This window comes from Oncorhynchus masou, chromosome 18 (assembly GCF_036934945.1).
Source record: "Oncorhynchus masou masou isolate Uvic2021 chromosome 18, UVic_Omas_1.1, whole genome shotgun sequence".
NCBI lineage: Eukaryota > Metazoa > Chordata > Actinopteri > Salmoniformes > Salmonidae > Oncorhynchus > Oncorhynchus masou.
The window spans coordinates 34,152,670-34,165,840 of NC_088229.1; the positions used below are offsets into that span (position 1 = coordinate 34,152,670).

The following is a 13,171-nucleotide window of genomic DNA, read 5'->3' on the forward strand; positions in this document are numbered from 1 at the left end:
TTTTGTCCATTAAAATAATATCAACTTGATCAGAAATACAGCGTAGACATTGTTAATGTTGTTAAAATGACTATTGTAGCTGGAAACGGCAGATTTTTTTATGGAATATCTACATAGGCGTACGGAGGCCAATTATCAGCAACCATCACTCCAGTGTTCCAATGGCACATTGTGTTAGCTAATCCAAGTTTATAATTTTAAAAAGCTAATTGATCATTAGAAAACCCTTTTCCAATTATGTTAGCACAGCTGAAAACTGTTGTTCTGATTAAAGAAACAATTAAACTGGCTTTCTTTAGACTAGTTGAGTATCTGGAGCATCAGCATTTGTGGGTTTGATTACAGTCTCAACGTCAACAGTAAAGAGGTGACTCCGGGATGCTGGCCTTCTAGGCAGAGTGCCTCTGTCCAGTGTTTGTGTTCTTTTGCCCATCTTAACCTTTTCATTGGCCAGCCTGAGATATGGCTTTTTCTTTGCAACTCTGCCTAGAAGGCCGGGGAGTCGCTTCTTCACTGTTGACGTTGAGACGGGTGTTTTACATGTACTATTTAATGAAGCTGCCAGATGGCTTTTATTTTTGAAATAGAATTACCTAAATGGGCGTTTCCAGCTACAATAGTCATTTACAACATTAGCAATGTTTACACAGTATTTCTGATCAATTTTATGCTATTTTAAAAATGGACAAAAAAAAGCTTTTCTTATATATTACCGTTCAAAAGTTTGGGGTCACATAGAAATGTCCTTGTTTTTGAAAGAAAAGCTTTTTTTTTCATCCATTAAAATATGTTTGGACACACCTATTCATTCCATGGCTTTTCTTTATTTTTACTATTTTCTACATTGTGAAGACATCGAAACTATGAAATAACACATGGAATCATGTAGTTCAACAAATCAAAATCTTTTTTAGATTTGAGATTCTTCAAAGTAGTCACCCTTTGCCTTGACAGCTTTGCGCACTCTTGGCATTCTCTCAACCAGGTTCACCTGGAATTCTTTTCCAACAGTCTTGAAGGAGTTCCCACATATGCTGAGCAATTGTTGGCTGCTTTTCCTTCACTCTGCGGTCCAACCAGGTCATCTGATACAGCACTCCACTCTTCTTTTTCAAATAGCCCTTACACAGCCTGGAAGTGTGTTGGGTCATTGTCCTGTTGAAAAACGGGTGTATCGATGCAGAATGCTGTGATAGCCAGCATGGCTAAGTGTGCCTTGAATCTAAATAAATCACTGACAATATCCCCAGCAAAGCACCCACACACCATCACACCTCCTCCATGCTTCACGGTGGGAACGAAAAATGCAGAGATCCTAAGAGATGGAGGTTGGAACCAAAATTCTCAAATTTTAACTCCGACCAAAAGGCCAGATATCCACCGGTCTAATGTCCATTGCTCGTGTTTGTTGGCCCAAACAAGTCTCTTCTTCTTATTGTGTCCTTCAGTAGTGGTTTCTTTGCAGAAATTCGACCATGAAGGTCTGATTCACGCAGTCTTCTCTGAACAGTTGATGTTAAGATGTGTCTGTTACTTGAACTCTGAGGCATTTATTTGGGCTGCAGTTTCTGAGGCTGATAACTCTAATGAACTTATCCTCTGCAGTCTTCCTTTCCTGTGGCAGTCCTCATGAAAGCCAGTTTCATCATAGCACTTGATGGTTTTTGCAACCGCACTTGAAGAAACTTTCAAAGTTCTTAATTTTCCATACAGACTGACCTTCATGTCTTATAGTAATGATGGACTGTCATTTCTCTTTGCTTATTTGAGGTGTTCTTGCCATAATATGGACTTGGTATTTTACCATATAGGGCTATCTTCTGTATACCTTATCACAACAAAACTGAATGGCTCAAACGCATTCAGAAGGAAAGAAATTCCTATAGTTAACTTAAGGCACACCTGTTAATTGAAAATCATTCCAGTTGACTACCTCATGAAACTGGTTGAGAGAATGCCAAGCGTGTGCAAAGCTGTGATCAAGGCAAAGGGTGGCTACTTTGAAGAATTTCAAATATAAAAATGTACTTTGACTTGATTAACACTGTTTTGGTTACTACATGATTCCATATGTATTATTTAATTGTTTTGATGTCTTCACTATTATTCTTCAATGTAGAAAATAGTTTTAAAAATAAAAAATAAAAAAACTTGAATATGTAGGAGTATCCAAACTGTTGACTGGTACTGTATATTGTAATAGTCTATGGTAAAGTTGTCAAAACGTAATTGTTTTCAAAAAAGAAAATGGTTACAACATTCTTTTCTAAATCCCCTTGATATGCCTAAAAAATAAACACGAAAGGATTTAGTCAAATTCCATGGCCCCCTCACAGTGATTACTCAAAAATTAATCTAACTGGGTTGGAGCAACTGCTGTTTTGGATGGCAATTTATATGAATTCCATGTGTAAAATTGAACAAATTCTCTGGCATAAAATAGAATCTCGGCAGTTATCGGTATCGCTAAGTGTACACATTCACAGTGTAGAGTGGGAAAAGTATGTACCCTTGAATTTAATAACTGGTTGACCCGCCTTTGACAGCAATAACCTTAACCAAACATTTTCTGTAGTTGCGGATCAAAGCTGTACAATGGTCAGGAGGAATTTTGGACCATTCCTCTTTACAAAACTGTTTCGGTTCAGCAATATTCTTGGGATATCTGGTGTGAACTGCTCTCGAGGTCATGCCAAAGCATCTCAATCGGGTTGAGGTCAGGACTCTGACTGGGCCACTCCAGAATGTGTATTTTCTTCTGTTGAAGCCATTCTGTTTTTGATTTACTTCTGTGTTTTGGGTCGTTGTCCTGTCGCGTCACCAAACTTCTGTTGAGCTTCAATTGGCAAACAGATAAAAACATTTCGCAGGAGAATGTTAGGCTAAAATGAATTCCCAAGTTTCTGTCGATGATAGCAAGCTGTCCAGGCCCAGAGGCAGCCCCAAACCATGATGCTCCCTCCACCATAATTTACAGTGGGGATGAGTTTGATGTTAGTGTGCTGTGCCTTTTTTCTCCACACAGTGTTGTGTGTTCCTTCCAAAATAACTCGACTGTAGTTTCATCTGTCCACATAATATTTTGCCAGTAGCACTGTGGAACATTCAGTTGCAAGTCTTCAAACTTCAGACGTGCAGCAATGTTTTTTTGAACAGCTGTGGCTTCTTCCGTGGTGCCCCACCATGAATACCATTCTTGTTTAGTGTTTTACGTATCGTAGACTCGTCAACAGAGATGTTAGCATGTTTCAGAGGACAAGTCTTTAGCTCCAACCAACAACTCCAATCTCGTCTCATCGATTGGACTCCAGGTTAGCTGACTCTTCTCCAAAAGCTAATTGGAGTCGTCATTAGCCTAGGGGTTCACATACTTGTTCCAACCTACACTGTGAATGTTTAAATGATGTATTCAATATAGACAAGAAAAATACAATCATTTGTCTGTTAGTTTAAGCACACTATGTTTGTCTATTGTTGTGACTTAGACGAAGATCAGATCAAATTTGATGACCAATTTATGCAGAAATCCAGGTAATTCCATAGGGTTTACATACTTTCTCTTGCCACTGTATCTTCTTTGAAAGGAGGACTTGGAAAAGGTGACATTCGATACTTTTGCCTCATATTCAAAATGTCATCTTGAATCCAAAATGCTGGAGTAAAGAGCCAAATTAAAACATTTAGCTTCACTGTCCAAATATATGGTGAGGACTATAGCTCAACCTTGCCCTATGATAGGCTAAGAGGTAGAAGCTTCATTATACCAATCAAATCTTCTTAGATCTCCACAAGTGCATAAAGCGTAGGATCTAGGCAACAATTTGGGATTAAGCCTTAGTTTTCCATGGAGGTAGGCTGTCCTACCTGGCGGGGGGAGTTCCTCTTCGGGGCCCAAATACTCCACACTGCTGACTGTGAGAGTGGCATTGAGCATTCCCCCAAACCCCCCCAACATGCATGTCCCATCTGAGGGGCCCTGCAAGGGGGAACCGGGCTCTGGAGAGAGACACCCACTGGACAATGCCACATCTGCATGGAGAACATAGAGAGACAACATACACAGCTTAGTTTGACAACCATGTTTACCCTCTATTTCACACTCATCATCTCCATAGCATGACTACTAGTCTTGGAAATCCCAGTCCTAAGGCAACAGCACTATGCTGTATGTGTCAGAGGAGGCTGGTGGGAGGAGCTATAGGAGGACAGGCTCATTCTAATGACTGAAATGTGGTTTCCATATGTTTGACATGTTTGATACCGTACCATTCAATCCATTCCAGCCATTACAATGTACCGTCCTCATATAGCTCCTCCCACCAGCCTGCTCTGGCATGTGTATGTTAGAACATTGTTAATGTGGGTAGCAACCCATGCGTTTAAGGAGACATGACTACATTATATCCATATATTCTAAAATGGCTTCCTTTCTTTCATGACCATGTACTGATCTGACAAAACTTGAGACCAATATGCAAAAGTCCTATTTGGGGTCATAAGTTGACAGAGAGAGAAAGCCATTTTAAATAGTTGGGATATTACCCAAGTGCTTTTACTCATAATATGCTACGCCTGGCCTAATTTGGTAGGGAAGAGGAAAAGGTGAGTGTGCATGTTTGTGTAGTTTACCGATGGGTCTCTCACCTGTGGAGCTCTGCTTCAGCTTCTCGTTTTTCTTTTTCCTCCACTTCCAGGGTTTGAAGATGCGCCCCAGGCTCGCCAGCTTGCTGTTGCGGCGGATGGGCGGGGTGTGCACCCCCGATACCAGGCAGCCACTATGCAGAACCCTCTGCTGGTCTATCACCTCCACTGCAACCAGGGCGAGAGGTGTGGGGGTAGACAGGGAGGATGGAAAGACAGGAGAGAGAAAAAAAGAGAGGAGGAACAGAGTAAGGAAGGAAGGGGTAGAGACAGGGATGTGGAGAGATGGGTGAAGAGAGGCATGGGTAGGAGGAAAGAAATGTGTTAACATTTAAATATGCAAATAATCCCATCATATATATGCGATATATTTCATGGTTTGGCAAATCATGCCATGGTGTCATTGTTCACTCAATGCATTAAGTAAATGAAACGTATTTCAATTCAATAGAAATAACAAAGAGAGAAAATAGTTGATGAACATCGAGAACTTGCCATCCCTATGTCTCATATGGTTTTCCCCTTTAAGACTTGAGAGGAGAAAGCATACAGCAAGACAGCAAGCACCAAATAGAAAAGCCACAGCTCACAAGAGAAAAAACAGGTGCATCAACCCAAACAAGTTTCTCATGAAGGCATAAGCAGAGTATGTACAGGAAAACTGCATCGCTGATAATCTTGCTCCATCGATTAGTCCGATGTGATGAACTGACTGTGGTGACTGATTTGACATTCCCACATCAAGAGCTCCTCAACATCAGAAGGGAACATGGGATTCAATGAAAGACATGGCCACGCGCCCACACAACAGCTATACTGACTTACATGTGTTCGGACTGTCATGTTGTACTAACATTCAATCTCAAACAAACAGAGGGCATATATTAAAATTTACAGTAAATAGACCAGAAAAAAATCCAAGCGGAAAAGTGTGACTAAACCCCCTACAACAGGAACAGACAGGAGGCAGACATTTTGGTTTCTTTATTCAGCAGAGGTGGCAGTTTAATCAAAACGGGGAAATGACCTCAGTTCACTGAGGCTCTGTGTGAGTAGAGTGGGAGAGAGGGAGGGTGGATAGAGCCCCAATGCTGTAAGCGACACGATATTCTCTATTCTTACAAACTCATGGCCTGGGGATGGGATGTGGGGGAGGAGCGGGCTCTGGCATTGGACCCCAAATAAATGGGGAAACACCAGCACACCACGGAATCCAGGTCAAGCCTGAAGACGTGCAGCGGCGAGCATTAGCACAGCGAGCTTAGAAAAGGGGGGAGAAGGAGAATGGGGGGGTGTGGGGTTGGACCATTGCTGTTGCCATGGTGACCACATCCAGATGCTGCAGTCAGTCGGTGGAGAGGAGCCCCCTCGGAGGCAGAGCAGTCCAAGTGCATCCAAGGAAGAGGGTAAGCAGCGTGGAGGAGGTCTGTGAGTAGAAAAGGGGAGGGGGACAGGAGTAGAGAGGGGGGGGGGGGGGATTCCAGGCTGTTGCCATACGGAAGGAGAATCTCCAGCAGCCAATCAGAGTCCAGCAATTCATAATGTATATCAAGTATTTTTTTTTTATGTAGTCACATAACATTGAATTTGGAGAAAGCTCAGGCTTTTTTCCCAAAGGATGGGGATGGATGGATGGATGGATATATATATATATTTTTTTAAATGATACATTTCCATCATGAAAGGTCTGTGATGAACAATACTATTTAAATGAATATGCTGACGTAAACTTTGGATTAATTAAATCCATGTATAGCGTTCAGGCAGCACACCTTTTCTTTGTATTAGGCGAGCAGACTAACAGCCTATACAAGCACGAGAAGTCTGGAACACTCCCAACTGTAAAGTTTAGATGAAATACATTTAGTGGGGAAAAAAGGGGAATTCTAATTGTTAGCAGCATTTGAGTCCAATGATTTTCACAGTATATTGTGCATAAATTATTCTAGTTCTCAGACTTGCTAGATGTTTTATATTATGTAGACAGTCGCCATGTTACTGAGGATTCAATGAAGAATCATAGTCTACTAAACTCAGGGATTCGATAAATAGTCCAATTCTACTAAACCTCTGTGCTTCTGCATGTCACTGGGGAGGAACCCCACCCTGTTAAACCATGCTGTCAGCAAATTCAAAACCGGAATTTTAACCTGCTCTGTATAGCTCCACAGCCAGCCACTCATCCTGTAGTCTTTTGCTGAGGAAGTAAGGAGAACAAAGCAAATGTCATTATGATAGTCACTCATGGAAATATGAGGACAGATTCTAAATATTTTAACATTTAAAAGATGTTAATATTTTAGGGGGGGGGTAGACGTAGCTATCTTTATTGCTAGCTGAATATCTGATGATCATACATTTTGTTTTTCTGTGACTTAGTGTCTTTTTGATTCAATGCCAAGTGCACAATCAAGTGTGACGGTCAGATATAGAGCAAAATAGATATTTTCATGCGTGACTGACAGTGTTGTGAGAGGTTACTGCTGTACCGTCACAATAAAACAATGAAAAAATAATACTTGAATTAGGCCTTATTATGTTGTAATGAATACCCTTTAGTGTGGATGCTGTGGTAAGGGTTCTTCAAATTGTGGAATTAGTTACAATGATAACTCCCTCACTTTTCACACACTTGAAGACCAGAGTTGTGTTCATTTGGCACCAAACAGAAGAAAACTCACAAATACCAGGAGGGACTACTTGAAAATGTTCTCAGTTGTGTGCCCCAATGAACATGACCCTGCTCTGTATTTGGTCCTACTTAACCTGCCATATCACACTCATACATAACACTAAATCTCCAACAAATAATTGGCATGAATTTACAACTGTCTGTCTATCTAAATGACAAATGTCAACAGACATAAAACATGACTGACATAGTATGACAGACACGGTTGTATCTAACGTCTGCTGTCCTAAGGTGGAATTGAAAGGTGGGCTGTTTATAGGTGCAATTCTATTATAAAAACAGCCGTATGTCCGTATTACAAGGGCATTGTTGAAGTGCACTTTGTGGTGCAATGTCACAGTCAGTGGAGGTCAGAATCACACGATATACACACACACACACACACACACACACACACACCTTGTAGAGTAACCTAACGTAGCAGGTGTAAAAGACATGCCTGAAACTAGATCCCCTAAATACGAGAAGAATTTAGGAAGAAGAAAAAAAATGTCGGGGGAGGTTCTCTTCTGCACTGTTCATCCAATCCAGTAAATGCGGAGGAATTAAGATGGAGTGTCACAGGATCTTTCCATTTCCCCTGAAAACCGGAACATCTGACTGTTGGGGACTCGACAGAGGCTACTTGTAGAGTAACATGGCTCCAATCCCACAGTGAAAACTAATGGATCAAAAAAACTCCAGAAATCTATTCACAGCTCAGGATATGGCTGTGTCTAGAAATGTATGTGTGTCAACGGCTTCATCATGCCCTCTGATAGGCCAGGTGGAATTGTCGCCATATCACTTTCACCTATCCAATTGTCTCAGATATATCCAAGTGTATAGGGGGTAGACGCTAGCAGTTGATTTGGGATTCAGGGTCTTCTCAGTTCAGTCCTGACTCCTGTTCAAAGCTACTTTCCATCACCCCATTTTTCCTTCACCAGGGGTCTAACAATGTGCCCTTGAACAGTCCACCTCCTTACCCACTGCCATGCCAGCTAACCTCCTCAGTTACACACACACACACACACACACACACACACACACCCGGCACTGCAACTTTGCTGCCATCTGTCCATGGCCTACCGCCTACGGGGCGGCCACAATCAGAGCACACAGCTAACTACCAGAACACACACAGAGAGACAGAGAGACAGAGAGAGAAAGACTGACTGTGTCTATGCTTCCTAGTGAGCAGCCACACAGTGATTTAAGAGGGAATGTGATCTGATCAAAATAGAGAGCACCTACAACACAAATGAAGGTGCAGAGTTCAGAGCCAGCTGGTCTCTATGAAGAGTGGAGTGTCCACACTAGCAACTGGTTGGTCAATGCGTCACTTAGATCTTTGCTATTGCTTAACACTGAATGATAACATTGTATAAATGGCAAATATAGTTACAGGGAATAAAAATGTACCAAACCCCCAATAAACAAATGACTAAACAGTAGACCCTTCCATACAAAGCTATTTTGAGTTGCATCATTATGCAAAGTAAATGGGTGAGTGGATGTTGTGTGAGATTGAGCAATATCACAAATATCAACTGCAAGTATTCTACTCCTTGGCCCGTATTCATAGAGTAGGAGTGTCGATCTAGGATCAGGTCCCCGGTGTCTGTGTAATCTTAATTAATTAGGATCTAAAAAGGCACTGATCTAAAGGCAATCCTACTTTGAGACGCTTTATGAATACGGCCTGGACTTAAGAGATTCTGCATTGAATATGCTTTTCAGTTCAGGAGTAGACTTACCTAAATCAGCTGAATAACTCAGTTATTCCGGAGTCTGAGAACCCGGCCTTATGTGGTGTATTCTCATATGTGTGGGCTACTAGCTTTAAGAAACAATGTCAGGAATGAGAGCTGCCAATAGTAAGTGCCCGAGGGCCTTGTTTGTTACCATATGTTTGAGTTAAGAATGAGGACTGGTGGGGGAGTACACAAATAGACCGACTACTGCAGGCAGCCTCACAAAGAAACACTTAGGATCAAGTCCCGTTTTACATCGTTTCAAGTAAAGAACACTTAGGATCAAGTCCTGTTTGTATGTCTTTTCGAGGAGGCTTATTTCTGCCCTTTGTCTTGTATCTGCATAGGATAAGCGCTACGTTGGTTTTGATACACACAAGGCATATGCATATACTGTACACAAACACGGATGTATACACGCAAATACATGTGCACACACACACCCACAATATGTCTCATGGCCTGAACCTGGCATGCTGTTTTAAGGTTAAATCACGTAACATACGATCTTAATTTGGTCACTCTTTATGTTGCTGTATTTGAGTTAAAAAGGCTTCTAAAGTTTGTAATTCCAATTTGAAATTTCAGACTTGATTTGCCCTAACAAAAAAATGTATCAACACCTACAAACATTTCTATGAATGATAATCCACATTTCCTGTTGCTGCAGGATTATTTCCCTGCTGTAGCAAACTGGTTCAAATTAAGATCCTACATCTGCACACTCTTAGAAAAAAAAAAAGGTGCCATCTAGAACCTAAAACGGTACTTTAGCTGTCGTAATAGGAGAACTCCTTGAAGAACACTTTTTGGTTCCAGGTAGAACGCTTTTGGGTTTCCTGTAAAACCCTTTCCACAGAGGGTTCTATAGTACATGGAACCCAAAATAGTTATCCTAATAGGGACAGCCCTTTTGGAAGTGTACTGTACACACTGACCATGGCTGGTCTTTGACAAGGAAATCGTAAGGAAATCAATTTACACACAGTAAGATCAGAGCCTAACAGGCAAAAAACACAGAGGCACACTACTAATTGTAGTGTGTTTGTAACACTCGCTCTCTCACACAGGCACGCACGCAAAACACACACTGATCATACCACCCTAAGGATCCAGCATCTCCCTGAAAGCAAACAGATGGATGTAGCTAGTCGTGCTAAAAGTGTCTTTCGTGCCCAACTCCTGTCACTCACACAATAGGCTCAGGCACTAAGAATAGATCTGTATCGAGAGAGCACCCTCAGCTCTCTGGTTTCAAATAGTCAAGTGTCTGTTCATGTCTGTGACTAAACATATAAAAAGAGGATGCAGGACATAAAAATAAAAAAACTAATACTGACTAATGGACAAGTCTGCCCCCTGAAAATGTAATTGCCTCTGTATAATGAATACAGCACCACATACTTTAGGTTTTCAGATTTCTTGTGAATGGTGGTGGTTTCGGTCTACTTGGCAGTTGTACACTAGCAGGCTCAGGTGGGTGTGTTCTCTTGTGTAATTGATTGCAGTTATTCCACTGATTTAGGTCAATGCCTGAAAGATGAAAACGTGCGTGTGTATGTGTGTGCATGCAGAAGTGTTCGGGTGTATGTGTGTGTTATGCACATTTGTGTAGCAGTTGAAACATGTGCATATGCTGAGCACTTGTTGGCTGCTTTATCTTCACTCCCAAACATGCAGAGATCATCCGTTCACCTACTGTGCGTCTCACAGACATTTCCAAAAATTTACATTTGGAATCATTTGACCAAAAGGACAGATTTCCACTGGTCTAAAGTCCATTGCTAATGTTTCTCAGCCCAAGCAAGTCTCTTCTTCTTATTGGTGTCCTTTAGTTGTCACGCCCTGACCTTAGAGAGCCTTTTTATGTGTCTATTTTGGTTTGGTCAGGGTGTGATTTGGGTGGACATTCTATGTTCTGATTTCTATATTTTGTGTTTATGTTTTGGCCGGGTATGGTTCTCAATCAGGGACAGCTGTCTATCGTGGTCTCTGCTTGGGAATCATACAGGCAGCCTTTTCCCACCTGTGTTTTGTGGGTAGTTGCTTTCTGTTTTGTGTCTGCACCAGAACTGTTTCGTTTTGTTCCACTTTGTTATTTTGTTTGTGTTCAGTTTAAATAAATTATGATGAACACGTACCACGCTGCACTTTGGTCCTCTTCGTCAGACGAGCGTTACATTAGTAGTGGTTTCTTTATAGCAATTCGACCATGAAGGCCTGATTCGCAAAGTATCCTCTGAACATTTGATGTTGAGATGCGTCTGTTACTTGAACTTCGTGAATCATTTATTTGGGCTGTAATTTCTGAGGCTGGTAACTCTAAATTAACTTATCCTCTGCAGCAGAGGTAACTCTGGGTCTGCCTTTCCTGTGGTGGTCCTCGTGAAAGCCAATTTCATCATAGCGCTTGATGGTTTTTGCAACCGCACTTGTGGAAACTTTCAAAGTTCTTGACATTTTCCAGATTATGACATGAAAGGTCAGTCAAAGTAATGATGGACTGTCGTTTCTCTTTGGCTCTTTGAGCTATTCTTGCCATAATATGGACTTGGTCTTTTGCCAAATAGGGCTGTCTTCTGTATACCACCGCTACCTTGTCACAACACAACCGATGGTCTCAAATGCATTAAAAGGAGAGAAATTCCACAAATTAACTTTAACAAGGCACACATGTTAATTTAAATGCATTACAGGTGACTACCTCATCAAGTTGATTGAGAGAATGCTCAGTGTGCAAAGCTGTCATCAAGGCAAAGGGTGGCTATTTTGAAGAATCTCAAATATATTTTCATTAGTTTAAACACTTTTTTAGTTACTACATGATTCCATGTGGTGTTAATTCATAGTGTTGTCTTCACTATTATTCTCTACAATACAGAGAATAGTAAAAAAAAAAAAAAAAAAAAAAAACCCTGGAATGAGTAGGTGTCCAAACTTTTGACTGGTACTGTAAGTGGAAGGGTTCTGATTCATACTGGTTTAGCAGTCACATACATCCACAAATAAGAACAGCGTAAGAAATACTTTGAGCAGTGAAAAATAATATATTGATAAAGTCACGCTACTATATGCAAGTACAGTACTACCTTGTTATGAGCTAAAGTGTCTCTGAATAAAAATGTAAAAAAACAAAAAAACCTGGATTGCAATGCTTTAACTCAACAAAACACATGCACCAAATAAGAGCATGGCACATTCAGTTGGACAGAATACAGCAGGCAGTGGTTAGTGAGTGTTAATGAGCAAATGCTTAGCTTTCACAGACAGTAAGTACATAACTGTATTAAAATGGCAAGTGTGCGTGTGCATGCGGTGTGCGTTCGTGCGTGTGTGGTGAATGTGCGTGTCAGCAACGTGACTGGTTTGCCATAAGAAGACAGATACACAAACTGAGTGGGTTGGAAGAACAAACTCATGTGTTTGTACATATAGACCGATAAACCCAGGCAACAGTTCAAATCCCTCTCCCTCCTTCTCCTAGCACAGTCACAACCAATAATGTATATAAACCCTGGATTGCTGATGCTATGAATTGTCCATCTCAGCAGTGGAAGCTGCTGAGGGGAGGACGGCTTATAATAAAGGGCTGGAACGGCGCGAATGGAATCAAACACATGGACTCCGCTCCAGCCATTAGCACGAGCCCGTTCTCCCCAATTAAAGGTGCCACCAACCTCCTATGATTGAGAGGGGTTGAAGCCACCGGTCAGCCATATTGGCACCCCCAGTAACAGCAGTTCTCAATAGGAATGAACAGAATTCTACAGTGTTTCAATTCAATGTTTCAAGGATGATGAATTTAAATAAATATTTTTTTTTGTTTCAGTGGGGACCGTAACATTAGCATTCTAAAAATATGTATATTTTAAGGAAATTATTAAATATGTTTTTTCATTTGTATATTTAGCCCACATAATATTACGCTGAACAAAAATATAAAAACGCAACATGCAACAATTTCAAAGATTTTACAGAGTTCAAATCAAATCAAATTTTATTTGTCACATACACATGGTTAGCAGATGTTAATGCGAATGTAGCGAAATGCTTGTGCTTCTAGTTCCGACAATGCAGTAATAACCAACAAGTAATCTAACTA

At 41.0% G+C, this 13,171-nt stretch overlaps 1 protein-coding gene across 1 annotated transcript in view; it reads right to left on the minus strand.

Moving 5' to 3' along the window:
• Nucleotides 1–13,171, minus strand: part of LOC135559354 (phosphatase and actin regulator 3-like) — a 58,153-nt gene that overhangs the window by 18,066 nt on the left and 26,916 nt on the right. The window contains exons 2-3 of the mRNA XM_064993523.1: nt 4,645–4,809; nt 3,865–4,029 (exon numbers count right to left, since the gene is read on the minus strand). Of these exons, the coding sequence (XP_064849595.1) occupies nt 3,865–4,029; nt 4,645–4,809 (330 nt within the window). The remainder of the gene's footprint in view (nt 1–3,864; nt 4,030–4,644; nt 4,810–13,171) is intronic.